Below are 14,774 nucleotides of genomic sequence, written 5' to 3'. Positions count from 1 at the left end.
GTCCGTGATGGGGGCGAATTGTTCGGGGTTGTACCCTGATGGTCCGGCCATGTACGGTGCGACCTGAGCGTTTTGTGTGCAGGCCTGTATCGGGTCGGACGGTCCGACGAAATACGTCGGACGGTCCGCGATATAACCGGACTGTCTGAGATGATGCTCGGACGGTCCGACCACGTCTAGTACCTGCCACGTGCCTAGTGGTTGCGGCTGTGATGGTGACACGAAAGAGTGTATCGGCATACCATATGATGGCTGGGTCAAGGGCAACCCGTTTATAGCCGATGTGTTTGACGCGGGTGGCTTAGTATTAGACTCTCGCGATGGAAAGCTAGGAGCAGCTGATTTCTCGTATGCACGTAGATGCATTTTAATAGATTCATCTACATATTGTTTTAATTGATCTCCTCGTTGATCCATGAAAGTCGTAAGAGATAGATCTAGAGCACTTATAGCGGGACCCTAAAGTGGAGATAGGAGAGATTCCATATCGATCTCCCCTTGACGGACGATCTTCTGGTGGCGATCCACCGTGAAGTGTGACAAGTACTTGTCCGCCGCCTCCTTGCGCCGTTCGGAGAGTTTATGCAACAGTTCCGTCTCTTCCTTGTCGCGTTGTTCGTTCCATTGCCGCATCACCTCCTTCTCATCGCGCATTATGAGGTCTTCAAAGGGCCTTTGGTCATCAGCCAGGAGCGCCTCCATGGTCGGCTTGATGATGTTGGTAGTGGAGATCTTGGTTTGATCCTTAGAACCGGCCATTTATGGGCCAATTTTTAGCAGATCTAGACACCTAGTCCCCAGCGGAGTCGCCAAAAGTATGTTGACACCTTTTTTGGGCGCCAAACACTCAACAAGAACCGTGGCGGTGCTCTCTGCACAAGCGCGGACGGTCCGCAACCTGGCACAGGGCTAGGGTTCCCTGCCTGACGTGTCGGACGGTCCGCGCCCTAGGGCCGGACGGTCCGCGCGTGCGCAGGGGCGGCGAAGGGTCGCCGGCGGCGCCTGGATCTCGCTCCCGGGAGGGACCCCGTCGGGGAGGAGAGATCCTAGGAGTTGTCTAGGCTCGGGCAGACCGACCTAAACTCCTCTAATCGACGTAGAGCCGAAGAGAAGCGAAGAATTTGGGGATTGGGAGGCTAAACTAGAACTAGACTAGAACTACTCCTAATGCATAAGGTAAAAACGAGAAATAGACTTGATTTGGTCGATTGTTGGGGGTTTAATCGGCCGTTGCCCTTCATCTATACTAGGTGTATGCTCGTGCGTTGCTACGGAGTCAATTGCCTCATCAACGTCCTCCACCTTGCCTCCCTCTGCACCCTCTACCTCGGCTTCTGGCGCTTCCCAGACACCGCCACGCTCCCGCGGGGCTACGCTGCCATGTTCCCCTGCCTCTAGGAGATTGGACTCTACGCTACCATCATCCACGCTAGGGACATCGACCACCTGCTTGACTGCATCCCCGTGCTCGAGAAGTTCGGCAGCGGCCAACATCTACTTAACCGACCTTGTCCGGATTCGCAACTAAATCCTCTAGTTCTATAAGTGATTAAGTTGTGGGTCATGACATTACTATCAGGCCCTCATTACGATCAGTGAGAAAAAAATCAGCACTTGTACAATGCACAAACATAATAGAAAAGGCAATTGAGTTAGCATTGACAAATGATTAGAATGCCAGAAAGAAGCTAAAAATACAAGCATAATAATCATTATGCATCTGAGTTTGGAAAACAATAATATGCAATGATACACATTAAAAATTGACATAAAAGGACATGAATGTTTGCACAACACTTAATTCTGCTTAGTAATGAAGCACTTCAAATTTGGATCAGTCAACAAAAATCAGGGGAAGTGGGGCAATACCTGAATGCGTTTCTTTGAAGCCTTAGTTTCCTTAGTAGCCTACAACCACGAAGATGCCACAGTGCTGGGTCACACAGCCTATTCAAGTTGCGGAGATCCAATGAAGTTAATTCTTGACAATATTCCCCAACAGTCTTGATGGAAGTTGAGGTAAGTTCCCTACATTAGATAGCAAGACAGATATACAGTTCCATGTTGCTTCTGAATACTGGCATAATAGTAATATAACTATGGTACTAATACTTCCAAAAGAAAACTATTTCCTAAAGTAGGAATATGCAAAGACTTACAAGCAACCAGCAAATGCTAACTCCTTCAGATTTGAACCATGCACAGGAATGAGCCCCTTCACAAACTTGTCACACACAGATTGTATTCCAGACATTGCCAAAACCTCTAGATGATTAATCTTCTGTGGAGCAGGAAGAATTGCCATAGCATCCACGTTTGTGCAATCATCTATATACAGTTATCTAAGAACTGAATGTAACTTGTTTGCAAGAATATTAATTCCAGATTAAGTGAGAAGAGAACACTCACACAGATTTATGGAACATAAAGAAGGTGCAGTCGAGATGATTGTGACCAAACCATTATCAGAAAGCTGATAATTTCCCTTCAGAGATATTTTTCTCAACAATGGCATACAGTTAGGAACCTTAGCTAAGGTAGTTGGCAATATGTAATCAGGCATGCATCTCCAAAAACAAACTTATCTTGTTTTAGAGCACCCGCCGGGTGTTCGACTCTCTCTCTCGTCTTACCTAACTCGGGGTTTAGAGGAAAAGCAGCTGCGGTGTTGTCATCGCCCATTGTTTCCTCTTTTCATCGCCCATCAGTTCGTGTTTTTGGATATATTTTAAACATTTGCCAGTACTCTTTTCTTCTTTTAAAATAAAAAGGTTGTGTTCGTCATATCATGAAGCAATTTGTCATGTAATTGTTTCTGATAATTATGGTTGGTGGTCGGCCAAAGGATCAATAAGGAATAAAGAATCCTACTCGTTATATGCTAGCCATGGGGGTGGGTTCTGTACTTCCTGTGCAGGTGTACCTGGGGTTTGCAGTTGGTTGTCTTTTCTGGTCGCTTCGCTTCAGTGTCTTCACGGGCCGCCTGCGGAGATGCGGTTCACAGCGTCTCCGGTGGTGGAGCTTCCGGTCGGCGGCGTGGTGCTGATGTTCAAGCAGGACAACGACTCCTTCGAGGTGGGCACCTCTGTGTGGCCCTCGTCCCTGGTCCTCGTCAAGTTCGTCGAGCGCTGCATCCGCGACCCGGCCCTCCCCTTTGCCGACGTGCCCCGCTTCCCGGGAACTCGGGCCGTGGAGCTCGGGTCCGGGTGCGGCCCGGCAGGACTTGGCCTCTCCCGCCTCGGCCTCACCGACATCGCCCCCGTTGAAGCAGTCAAAAATAGCTGCAATACCAAACATGGAGTAAGAAACAACAGTACAAAAGAAAAAACAGAGCCAAAGGAGGATGGATACAAGAATACTCGATATTATCAGAATATTATGAGGATACATCATCAACTCTTTCTGCTTCAAATCGGTTGCTTTCCAAAATTACTACTAAGCATTTTACAAAAAGCATTTATGTAGACCAATTACAAGTAAATCACAAATATGTGAAAACCAACAAATTAATTTTTCAATATGTAAACCGAGTTGAACAGAAGGAACTATTTGCTGCTTGTGTGTGTTATGGGCCTAGAGCCCAGCCCATTAGGCGTAGACTATATGTACTATTGTAATACTGCAGTTCATTTATGAATCAGGGTTTCTCTATTCACCCCAAAACTATTGTTCATTTGTTCTTAATGTAAAAGGATGAAAAACACTAAGTTAGAAAGTCAGCACAGGTAGATAATTCAGAAGGTAAGATTAGACTTCACTACTTCAGTATCCTCAAATGTACCATCAGCTGTAACTAAATGCATATTACATCAGAACTTTGCCATCAGAGCCATAGCTTATCTGACAAATTTTCTGGCAATAGTTTGGCAATAATATTACATCCACACAGCCTGCAAATGCACCATTTGAAATATGATACAAAATACCCATAAAGTGTCAAGAACTTCTAAGCAGAATTAGGAATATGACCAGACAGCAGCAAAGGACATGAAAAGAGCAATTCAAAGCACAAATGTGTGCATGTAGAGGATGAAGACACATGCAAACGGTTATTAGAGGCTCCGGATTGTTTAATATGTGGGTTTCTAGAAGAACAATGACAAAAACACATTAGATAAACGGTTACCAGTTAGTACAAACTCTGGATTGTCTGACTGAGAATGAAGATACGTACACTGTGGTTGGGTTGCAGCTTCCAGCTTCTCCTGATTTTTCACAGTCAGTCCTTTTGATTGGTGAGTTGCAATGAACAGAACAAACTGACCCCAAACAAGCTCCTTGTGTTTTCTAATGAGAACAGCAAGGCAATCCAGTGTTTGTGGCCATAGATCACTAAATATATTGTACAATATGCCAATAATACCATGTAAGAGAGGAGGTATGTAATCATCATGAACCATCTTGGAAGATAAACTCATTTGTATCCGAGAAATGAAGATAGAAATTTTACGGCTAGTAGATACTGAAATTGGCATTGACTCAATAATCAAAAGAATATCCACAACCTGATTTCAATGAAACATTAGAGGCATGCCAGGAAAATAGCAAATAAAAGTATTAGTTCACAAGACATACATTAGCGTATTTAGCAACAGCTTCCTCTCCAGAAACTTCTGTTCTCTGCCTCTTGTGTGGTCGCTCCTCATCCGTTATTAGACGTTGATCCATCTTCACAAAATATGATAGAATCCTCAATGTTAAAATCTGAACATCCTTGGTTGGACTACTCAAATTGATAGCAAAGATGGAGAACAGCTCCAAGAGATTTTGTGGATCAAATTCTTTTGTCACTTCCATGGATGATATTCTGCTCATAGAAGCATACAAAAAAATGAAGAATCGCCTTAATCAAATAAATTAAGGAGACAAATGATAAAAGTGCAGGGTAAAAAGTATATCTAGCTTTACCCTTGCAGGGAATCCGTCGCAACCTGCGGCGCAACCGAGTCCACCTCTCCCGCACGCCTCGCCTCGCCCAGCTCCACTGGAACTGCCTCGCGCATCTCGCCACGCTAGCCACCCCGTGCCGCTTCGATCTCGTCGTCACCGCAGACGTGGTCTACGTGCAGAAGTCCGTGCCGCACCTCATCGCGGCCATGGATGCGCTCGCCGACGCCGAGCGCGGCGTGGTGCTGCTCGGCTACCAGATCCGGTCGCCCGAGGCGCACCAAGTGTTCTGGGAGACCGTTTCGGCTGTCTTCCCTTAGCTCTGCTGCCATCTCCTCCTGCTGCCTACGCTCCCGCTCCGACACCTCCCGGGGCTTCTCCACCGGCGCCAGCGCCGGCGTCAGAGCCAACACAGGCTCCTCCGCCCCGAGCCCCGCCCGCGAGCGGCGGATCTCGATGCTGACCGGTTCGGCGCCGGCGTCGGCGCGGGAGTCGGGATCGTACCCCATCTGCTTCAACATCCTGAACCCTACGTTGCTCTCAGGGATAGCTTCCGCGAGCCCGGCCATCGTGCGTGCGTCCTCCTCCCGCTGCTTCCGCTCGCGCTCCTGCCGCCGCCGCTCCTGCCACGACACCCCCTTCCCGCGCTTTGCCCTCGGCTGCGCCTGCGCCTGCGTGGATGGCTGCTTCCGGCGCCCGAGATTCTTCGGTGGGGAGGAGGACGGACTCGGTGGGAGGAAGCGGGAGAGGTCGCCCATGTAGTCCTCATCCGCGTCCGGCTCCATGGCGCGCGTTGTGCGCCGGTGGTCAGGGTCGGAGAGGAGGGAGACGAAACTGTGCGGCGGGCAAGTGTGCGTGTGGGCGGGCTGCGGGTGGGAGGCGGGCGGTTCTCGTGGGCGGGCGGGCGGTAGCGGCGGGATTCGTGGCATAGGGAGGCGGGCGTTTCGCGGCGGGATTCACGGAGTGTGCGCTGCGGGCGTGCGGTAGTGGGCGGGGGCAGTCTACACTGCCTTCTTAATAGTTAGTAGAGATAAAGGGGAGGTCTGGATCCGCTTCGAACTGATTTTCGAGTCAATCCCACGGTTTTAGGTAACAAATGCCGCGAGAAACTAGGAACCCTAACTGACTCTGTGCACGCGCGGACCGTCTGTGCCAGAAACTAGGAACCCTAACTGACTCTGTGCACGCGCGGACCGTCTGCGCCACCACCGCGGACAGTCTGGACCGCGGACCGTCCGGCCTCAGGGCCGGACCGTCCGCGCGGCCTTTTTTGGCTTCCAACAAGAACACTTCAACTAAGGGTCATCACAAAATTGGAAACCATTGTCCAGTATTCGAGTATGCTGTTATTTTTAGTTTCTTTGAAAACTATATGCACAGTTATATAAACCATTCAATTGCTGTGCTGTTATCGAATGGCCTCTGTGTGTGTTCACCATGCTTTGTAAGTTGTGCACAGTATCAGGCTCAGCGTTCCATAGAAAAAGGGAGGCGGAAATACATGTTTAGAACTTACAGTATCATAGCTAGCTTCATAAGCTTCATCTTTTTTTTTGTTTAGAACTTACAGTGTTTTAATCTGACATGTTCTTGCCTTTTGCATTGGACTTGAGGTCAAATTTTCTTTGCACAAAATTTGTTATATACGATACTCAGCCAGCAGCACACCACATAATGCAGCTAGTCCTACAGTGGCAGGGAAAACAAGCCAGAGATTCTACTCATTCAGCAGTGCCTCGTTGTCACAGCCATGCCAAGGGAATGGCATTGTTAGCTGGGGCCAGGCATTGAGTGACGCTGACGATGAGATGAGGAGTGCATACCCGCTGTGTCAGCCTTCCTGGTCCTCGCCATCTGCCTGAGCAGCTTCGACAGCAAGTTGGCCTGCGAATAATTTCTTCAGTTCTAGCGCTCATCGAATAATCAGAGATAACCGATAGTGATTGTGTCCGTCCAAGAAGCTGACTCTGTTCTCAAGTTTAGTTGGGACGCCGCCATTCCGCTGCGGCTTGTTCGCTTGCTGCCAGAGGCAAGGCAACAGGATGGATGTGCATGGGTGGACGTGGACGACGACCCCAGTGACCATGCCCATGTTTTCTTCATTTTTGTGAAGCCCGTGTGCTCTCTCTGAACCCGAACCGGACGGACCAGCGGATGTGGACCGAATTTCCTGATGCACAAGGAACGGAGCTAGAGGTCGTTGCATTGCATGCGCCCACTTGTGTACGTGCACCCTGGACTTAATTGGAGTCTTGATTCTTCCCAAGCAAGCAAATGATCCGTCCATCCTTGCTGGTCGTCAAAAATGTCCATATGTATTTAGGGGATGTTTGGTGTTGAGCAACATGTGTGGCACTTGGGAAGGCTGGCTGAACGGTTCGACTATTTGGTCCAGACAGTCCCTCGTTAGATCAGATCAGGCAAGATATCTTTTTTCGTATGTGTTTATCCATCTAAATACGCGGAGTTTATCCCACGTGGCCAGCCGATCTCGGGGTACCCCTGTACCTCTCGTCCCTGACGGGTCCCTCACATGAAGCGAGATTTAGGGTTCTTCAACCCTCTATGCATGTGCGGACCGTCCGGTTGGCAAGCAGAGGAGACCCGCTCCTGCTGTAGGGTCGCAGACTGTTAGGTCCCGTGCCATGGACCGTCCATGTCGTCGCAGGGAGCACTACCAGGTGATACAACCCTAAGTGTTTGGTCCCGAATCGGAGCCAACACATTTTTTTGCGACTCCGTTGGGGACATGATTAGGTGTGGCCTGTGATAGTCGTTGTTCTGTTGTACTGCAACACTGACAGATATAAGGAGAAGTCTCGATTTGTCACCTGGTGATAAACTTGAGCAAACGGAGAAAAGAGTTGAAATAGACTATAAGCCAGGTTGGCTAACTCCAATGTGGATGTAGGCAAGTATTTCAGGCTTGGTCGAACTAAGGGATAAAACTCTACGTCTTTGTCTCTCTATTCTGTTTCTGTTTGCTTTACTCTTTGCACTTCTGCTCTCATCTTGGTATAGGACTACTACTATGTTGCGATCTACTCAATCCGATCATCATCCACTATGATCCATACTTCGAGTAGAATAAGAAAGTTCTAGCTTTTGGTGTTAATTATTATTCACCTATTCACCATCTCTTAGCGACAGCCAATCTATGTTCCCCACAAAAGAGAACTTTGGGTGGTGCACCAGACCTGTGAACGGTATGAATACTAGGTTAAAGACCGGAGCACTGTTGGCACAATGGACCTGGTGCAGTGCACTGGATGCTAGATGTCCAATGTGAACAGTATGAATACTAGGCTAAAGACCGGAGCACTGTTGGCACACTGGACCTGGTGCACCGGAGCACTGTTGGCACACTGGACCTGGTGTGGTGCACTGGATGCTAGAGGTCCAATGACAGGCAACAGCTAGCTCAAATGGACATGTTACGTGGTAGGCACCAGACCGGTTTGGTGTACATTGTTGGCACACCAGACCTATGGTGTGTAGTGGAGAAAGCTACTAGCACATGTGGAAGGCCATCCGATCTAGTCTGATGTGACGGTAGCTTAGGTATAAAAGTTAGACACATTGTGATGCTTTAGACAGTAAACCAAATAACCCCTATATCTCATACTCGATTCATATTTGCATTACTAGCCAAACAACGCAGACAGTGGTACAGAAGTAACAATCCTTAAAAAAAACTAGGAAAAACTGATGACGGAACCAAAAGGTAGAGGATTAAATATGATTCTATCTATGGCCAAACGCCTAAGGATCTACCTGATACTCTTCATCGCCGCTTTAGATGGGCCAACGGGTTTGAATTGAAAATCGCTGATCGTGATTAGGCTGTCTCTCTTGTTCTCTGTTTCAAACTTCACTATATAAACATTGTTATATACGTTGTAAATCCTCCACAACAGTACTAGTTCGATTGAATTTCAACAATGCGCCCAAACGCATGCATGGACGTTCCCTGAATGGACGAGACGAGCCGATGTACGAAAACCGCAGCATTGCCGCCTCTTTCTCTCCGCTGCTGACGTGGCCATGCTTCCTCCGTCCTTCCGTTCTACATTCACATGTGATCAAACTCATCAGATGGGTTACTATCCAAGGGTCGCACCCCTTGGGGAGTACCCTTGCAGTCTGTATATAATCCAATGTTCCCCTGCAATAAAGACTTACAACTGTCATTTGTCTCTCTCAATCTCGTTACCACTAGATATACTTCAACACGTTATCAGCACGTTTGCTCTCCACCGAGCGGAGCGAGAAAAGGCCATGGCAGAAGCACTATTGGACGGACGAATAGAAGTGATTGCTCGCAGTTGGTGAAAGAAGAATAGAAAGGTACGATGCCTATGGCTCTTCTTCAAATTCGTCGCCATTCACATCACCACGAGAGCCGGACGTCACAAGGGCCATCGCGGCCACGGTGCTGCAAGCACCGGCAGTCACGGATGCGGACTCCGGTGTGGGCTCGGGGACGCTCCGATGCGAGCACGGCTAGCCCCAGCCCTAGTGCGGGTGGGCGCAGCCGGCCGAGCCCGCCGCGGGCAACCGCCCTAGCACGGTCGGATCCCCTGGCGGCGCGCAGCCACGGGCCTGGCGAGCCCCGACTCCGGCTTGGATGGCGAACCCGACCCTTGGCGGCCACGGGCGAACGAGGTCGACCACGGCTCGAGCGCAGCCGGCCTGGCTCCGGCGAGGACTCCTCGGCGTAGGAGCCAGCGCGGACTCTGCTGGCCACCCGGCGCGGTGCGTGCTCGGCTGGTCGGCCTCAGCGAGCCCCGACGGACCACGTCGGTCCTCCTCGGGCGCGGCTCCACGGCTGCAACGCCCCTGGTAGTGGCGGGCGGCGGCTCGACCGCCCTCGAATCCCCGTCGGCCGCACACGGAGGACCGGCGGCGCTCCCTGTCGGCCGCGCGTCCGACCAGTCAACCACGGACGCGGCCTCGCGCGAGACAGACGGCTGGGGGCTCGGCGCGGCCCTACGAGGCGCTCGTAGCGGCCTCCTCGGCAGCGCTTGGCGCAGCCCGGCGGCTCTTCCCAGCGAAGGCAGGCGCAGAGGCGCCCTCGGCGCGGCTCCCCTGCACGGTCGCGAGCCCGGTTTCCAGTCCGGGTCACGCGCTCGGCGCGGACGATCGGCCACGGCCGTAGCTCGGAGCGGCACAGCAGCCCGGCGAGGCGCGCAGACCTGGCGGCCTCAAGCCAGGCGCGCGGGCCACACATCTCCAGGTGGCGCGGCTCCCTGGTCGAGCGAGCGCACGGTTTGGCCATCTCTCGCGCTGGCGACTGCTCCCGAGGACGCGCAGAGAGGCCCTGTTGCTTCATGGCCTGGTTTCCTGGAGGGCGCCTGGCTCCCTGGCGCCGGATGGAGAAGACCGGCGGCGGCTCGGCCACGTGGTGGTCTGGGCGCGGTGCTCGGTGCTTGGCCACGAGGTGGTCCTGGCGCTTGGCGCGACAAGGGGCTGGGCGCGGCAAAGGCCGATGCATGGCGGCGGCAGAGGAGCACCAACTCCATGGCGGCGGCCGGATTAGCCCCTGGCGGCGGCGGCTATGCATATGGCGGTTAGGGTTACAAACCCTAAACAGCCCCACCACTATAATAGCCAAGTGGGCCGCCTGGTTAGGCCAGCGTCTGGGCCGTCGGCTCTGGTGGCGCGCCTGGGCCGCCCCGGCTTGGTGGCTGGCCGCGTGGGCCGCCCCGGCCTGGTGGCTGGACGCGTGGGCCGCCCCGGCCTGATGGCACCAGGGCCACCACATGAACCAGAAAAAGAAAAAAAAAACCTATTTTATCATTTTAAGTTCTGAATTGAAGTATAAAACTATGTTTTATATGTCATTTCAGTTCTAACTTATGATTAGGCGTCTAAATTCGATATTTAGACTGCAAACTGTTTTATATAATTGTATATACTTGTCTGTTTTTATTATAAAAATACAGACTTGTTAGTGAATTATATTTTATTTACATTTATAATTCACATATTTTCGACTTGCTTTTGTTTTTGCATTTTTTTATGTTAGCATGGAAAACATAGCACATTAATTAAGTCGAAACTTAACGGTCCTCATGCAACATAAGATTGCATTTTTTGTGAAAAGCATAGGGTGATGGAGTCCTAAGCACTGGCTGCGCTAAATTCTTTATAGAATTTAGTAGCCCAGAGACCGTGCTTTAGGCCGCATTTGAAATGCCTATCACTATAAGGTCTACATCTTTCGAGATGATTACCTATACGTGCTAACCCAAAAAGATCACGGACCAAGCAGGCGTCGCGGGCTATAAAGCCAGGCTGGACGCTGCAGTCATGGTGACTGCTAAAAGAACTCTTTTAATTAAGTTCTACTTAATTAAACGATGAATTCTTGCAAAATATGACACATATCTTGAACTTGGAATATTTCAACACATGATGGAGATCTAGGCTTTGGCTGCAATAAATTCTTGGAATTTATTTGCCCTGAGACCAAGCTTTTAGACAGCAAAATGTTATTTGCCCATCAGTAAGAGGTCTACATCATATGGTTATGATGATTACCTATGTGTTCTTCCAAGTAGATATGTTGGAGATGTGATGTTGGTTATTCACCTTTATGGTGATTTCCATTTTATTTTTGAAATTTTGGTCAAGCACAGGGTAGTGGAGTCCTAAGCATTGGTTGCGGTATGTTCCTTGAATATATCAGCCCAGAGACCATGCTTTCAGGCAGCAAAAGTTTTGCCCACTACTGGGAGATCTACTCTATTGTTTAATTACATGGAGATTATCTACGTTGTGTACACCAATTTTCAAAAATCTTTGGTACACTTTATGTGATACCTGGAATTATCCAACATATAAAGATATAATATATTTTGCGGCAAAGTTACAACAACAAACGAAAATGGTTAAGCCATTTGAAGGATAATTATTTAATAGAGTTTGATGAACTCGCCTAATGGGCTTAATTATCCTCAATGTTCATTGGATATGTTCATTTCATTTTTTGCATGATATGGTAATTCACCTCTTCAATTTGGAGGAAATGAGATGCTCTCTTTCTCTTATGGTTCTTATGAAAAGAACTTATGTGCTTTTGCGCCTTGATGTGCAAGCGCAAAATGAATAGCAAAGAAAATCATAAGACTTATGGACTTATGAGTATGTGTCTACATTATGTTGTAGACTAACACTTTGTATTCATATATTTTGCTTGAAAGCAAATATATAAGCACATTAAAAAGAGAAGGGCAATGAGTATGACAAACTCTTTTGTCATTACACTATATGTGATATAGTGTTGTATGCCCAGGCATCTAATCTTGTATATGAAATCCCAAAATATGCATACTACTCATCAAAGCTAAGATATGAAGTGTACTTCAATCTTCCATCTGACATGATAACAATGGTTAGTTGTGTAAATCGTGATTTGGAATAATCATGTAACAACACTTCTCTTCCTAAGAGAAGACCACTTTGTTAGATGATTTGCTTTTGCATGATGCATGAGATTTGGTATAATCTCATAATTGATGTTGTGATAGGTTCAACTCATGCGATGTGAGTTGAACACACTCATGTGATTTGAGTGTAAAAACTCATATGAATTTGAGTTAAACAAACTCATCGATTGGAGTTGATCACTCATGTGATTTGAGTTGAACAAACTCATCGATTAGAGTTGAACAAACTCCTCAAGGGAGTTGAAGACTCATTGATTTGAGTTGTGCAAATTTGTACAGGGATTCTTCCAATTGAGGAAGAAACATGCAATGTGGAGAATTGAGCCACAAACTCTATAAGTGGGGAAACAAAATATTCTCATATTCCTTTGGAAAGAGGAAAGAATATTTTGACTATCGCTTCAAGCGATATCATGATATGTTATTATCATACCCCCTTTGGTATTGGAAGTATCAAGGATGTGTTGATATATCCTAATTGTTATCTTACCATATTATAGAGATATCCATATAATTTCTATCATGTGGAAACACAAAGTGATAGTGATGGATATTGCATGTGTTTCTCGGAAACATTTCTTATGGATTGTATTCTACATACATCCTCCCATACAAAGTGTTGCATATGTTATAACTTTTCAAGTGATGATACTTACCATGTTGGGTAAGATTGAATTGGTCATCCCATTGTTGGGATGAAATGAAAAGTTATGAACAATTCTATTGGTCATTTTTTCCATAAGATGAATACTTGATGAGTATCATCGGAAATGAGATTTTAAGTCTCTCTTATCTTAAAATCTGATCTGAATTGGTTAAGTTCTTTGAATTGCTTCAAAAGAACGAGTGTGGTCCAATACAAAGATGGTATGGACATTGAAGGCTTTATATGGTTCTTTGGTGCATCTATATGATGACCTCAAGTGTGTCCTTCGGACAACACATGACCATTAAGTAATAATGTCTCAAGCTTGAGCACATTAGCCTCCACACTACTGAATTTACCAAATATGCTTACAATGATGATTGTTTGTCTTGGTATTCAGCATGATATCCATAAGGGATATGATGAATCTGTGATAGATTCGAATATTTCAGATCATTAATGACCATCAGTAATGAATTGTCATTTCCAACTAGTTATGGTTGGAGTCAGGAAGTTTTACACGCTCCTGACTTGTGATGAACTGCATGTACTGCATGTACAAGTTCCCCTATGGTTTTAGTACGTGGGAATCCATGAAAGATTTCCCATGCATACATTGGGATGTTCCCAATCTCACCACCGCAGCGTACATGTATGGGCACACAGAAAGCTGGGGATCTATGTGAGAATTTATTCTCCGTCGATCATTAAGTTTTAGAATCTCTTCTTGAGAATCTATTTATGGCTCGTACGCTTGCTTGAATCATGAGCTTTTCCAGGCATTAGGGGGAGATTTCGAGTACCAAAATGAATGCCAGGAAATTATAATGAATGCAGTAAGCATTCAGGCTCAGGATCACGTACTAAAACTGAACCTTTAGGTTCGAATGATTTGCAAGAAATTGCAAATTGACTACCATGTGCATTTACTATGAGGTGTCACTAAAATTAATCCTACGGGGAAGTGCCAGAAAGAGTGGTTAAATGGAACACCACTCAACTCCCTATTACAATAATGTTGTAAATAAGAGGGGGAGAAGTATGGTCACAAATCCTAGGATTAAGATGCTTGCAAGCTAATGAAGGCTAGACCTTCTGAGATAGTAAATGTAGACCATCTATTCGTTGGTAACCAACATGGTGTTGGTGGACACCTAAAGGATATTGATTATCCTGTGAATGGAAGACATTCACAACCTAGCTCAGTGCGCACTGATGAGGCTAGGTTATCGGAAGCCCTTGATTCTCGTTTTGGGATTTCACGAGGAATCATAAGGGTACATAAAAATGACTTTATGTCAACTGGAGAATTGTGTTATTTAAAAGCTACAAGTGTCGACACATACATCTCAGCAATTGTATATGCACTCCAAGTGATCCAAAAGACTATGGCCATAGCAGAGCACGAGTATGCTCAAATTGGATCTTGTTGAGTGATACAATGTTGCAGAGATAGCCTTGCTCATCGGAAAGAAGTGTTGAATTATTTCCACTTCAAGGTATCTTACTGTGGATACATGTTTGTTTTCATGGACTTGGAAACAATGAGGTGGTGAGAAAGCATGGCTAGTAGCAACTGAGTTTATACGCAAACCCAAGCATTATTTTAATGCTATAAATTCTCTTCTACTGTGAGTAGTAAAATTCCGATACAATACAAAGGGCAGTAAATCATCTATCTTTGCAGTTGATAGATGTAGTGACAACATATGCATATGTGGTCACTGAATTATGGTATTTATGGAGTCTTGAAGGATTCCAAATACATAATAACCAATCACAAGTTTGCA

General features: G+C 47.1%; 2 protein-coding genes across 2 annotated transcripts; one reads left to right on the top strand and one right to left on the bottom strand.

Moving 5' to 3' along the window:
• The first annotated feature begins 2,637 nt into the window (after window positions 1-2,637).
• Window positions 2,638-5,207, top strand: LOC109944556 (protein N-lysine methyltransferase METTL21A-like). The gene is made up of 2 exons (XM_020549329.1): window positions 2,638-3,270; window positions 4,917-5,207. Exons 1-2 carry the CDS (start codon window positions 2,992-2,994, stop codon window positions 5,205-5,207), a joined length of 570 nt encoding a protein of 189 aa, XP_020404918.1. The 5' UTR covers window positions 2,638-2,991.
• LOC103648950 (uncharacterized) lies at window positions 5,208-5,672 on the bottom strand (the record flags this gene model as incomplete). Its single annotated transcript, XM_008673319.2, has 1 exon — window positions 5,208-5,672. A coding segment is annotated over exon 1 (465 nt), but the record flags the coding sequence as incomplete, so codon positions are not given.
• Between the last annotated feature and the right edge of the window lie 9,102 nt (window positions 5,673-14,774).

This window comes from Zea mays, chromosome 2 (assembly GCF_902167145.1).
Source record: "Zea mays cultivar B73 chromosome 2, Zm-B73-REFERENCE-NAM-5.0, whole genome shotgun sequence".
NCBI lineage: Eukaryota > Viridiplantae > Streptophyta > Magnoliopsida > Poales > Poaceae > Zea > Zea mays.
This window is presented reverse-complemented; position numbering and strand designations above follow the sequence as displayed.

What these genes read in the sequence shown, in the direction of transcription:
- LOC109944556 (XM_020549329.1), top strand. Translation starts at nt 2,992, where the DNA reads ATGCGGTTCACAGCGTCTCCGGTGGTGGAGCTTCCGGTCGGCGGCGTG. An exon ending in ACATCGCCCCCGTTGAAGCA is followed by an intron (nt 3,271 to 4,916) that starts GTCAAAAATAGC and finishes TTACCCTTGCAG; the next exon opens with GGAATCCGTCGCAACCTGCG.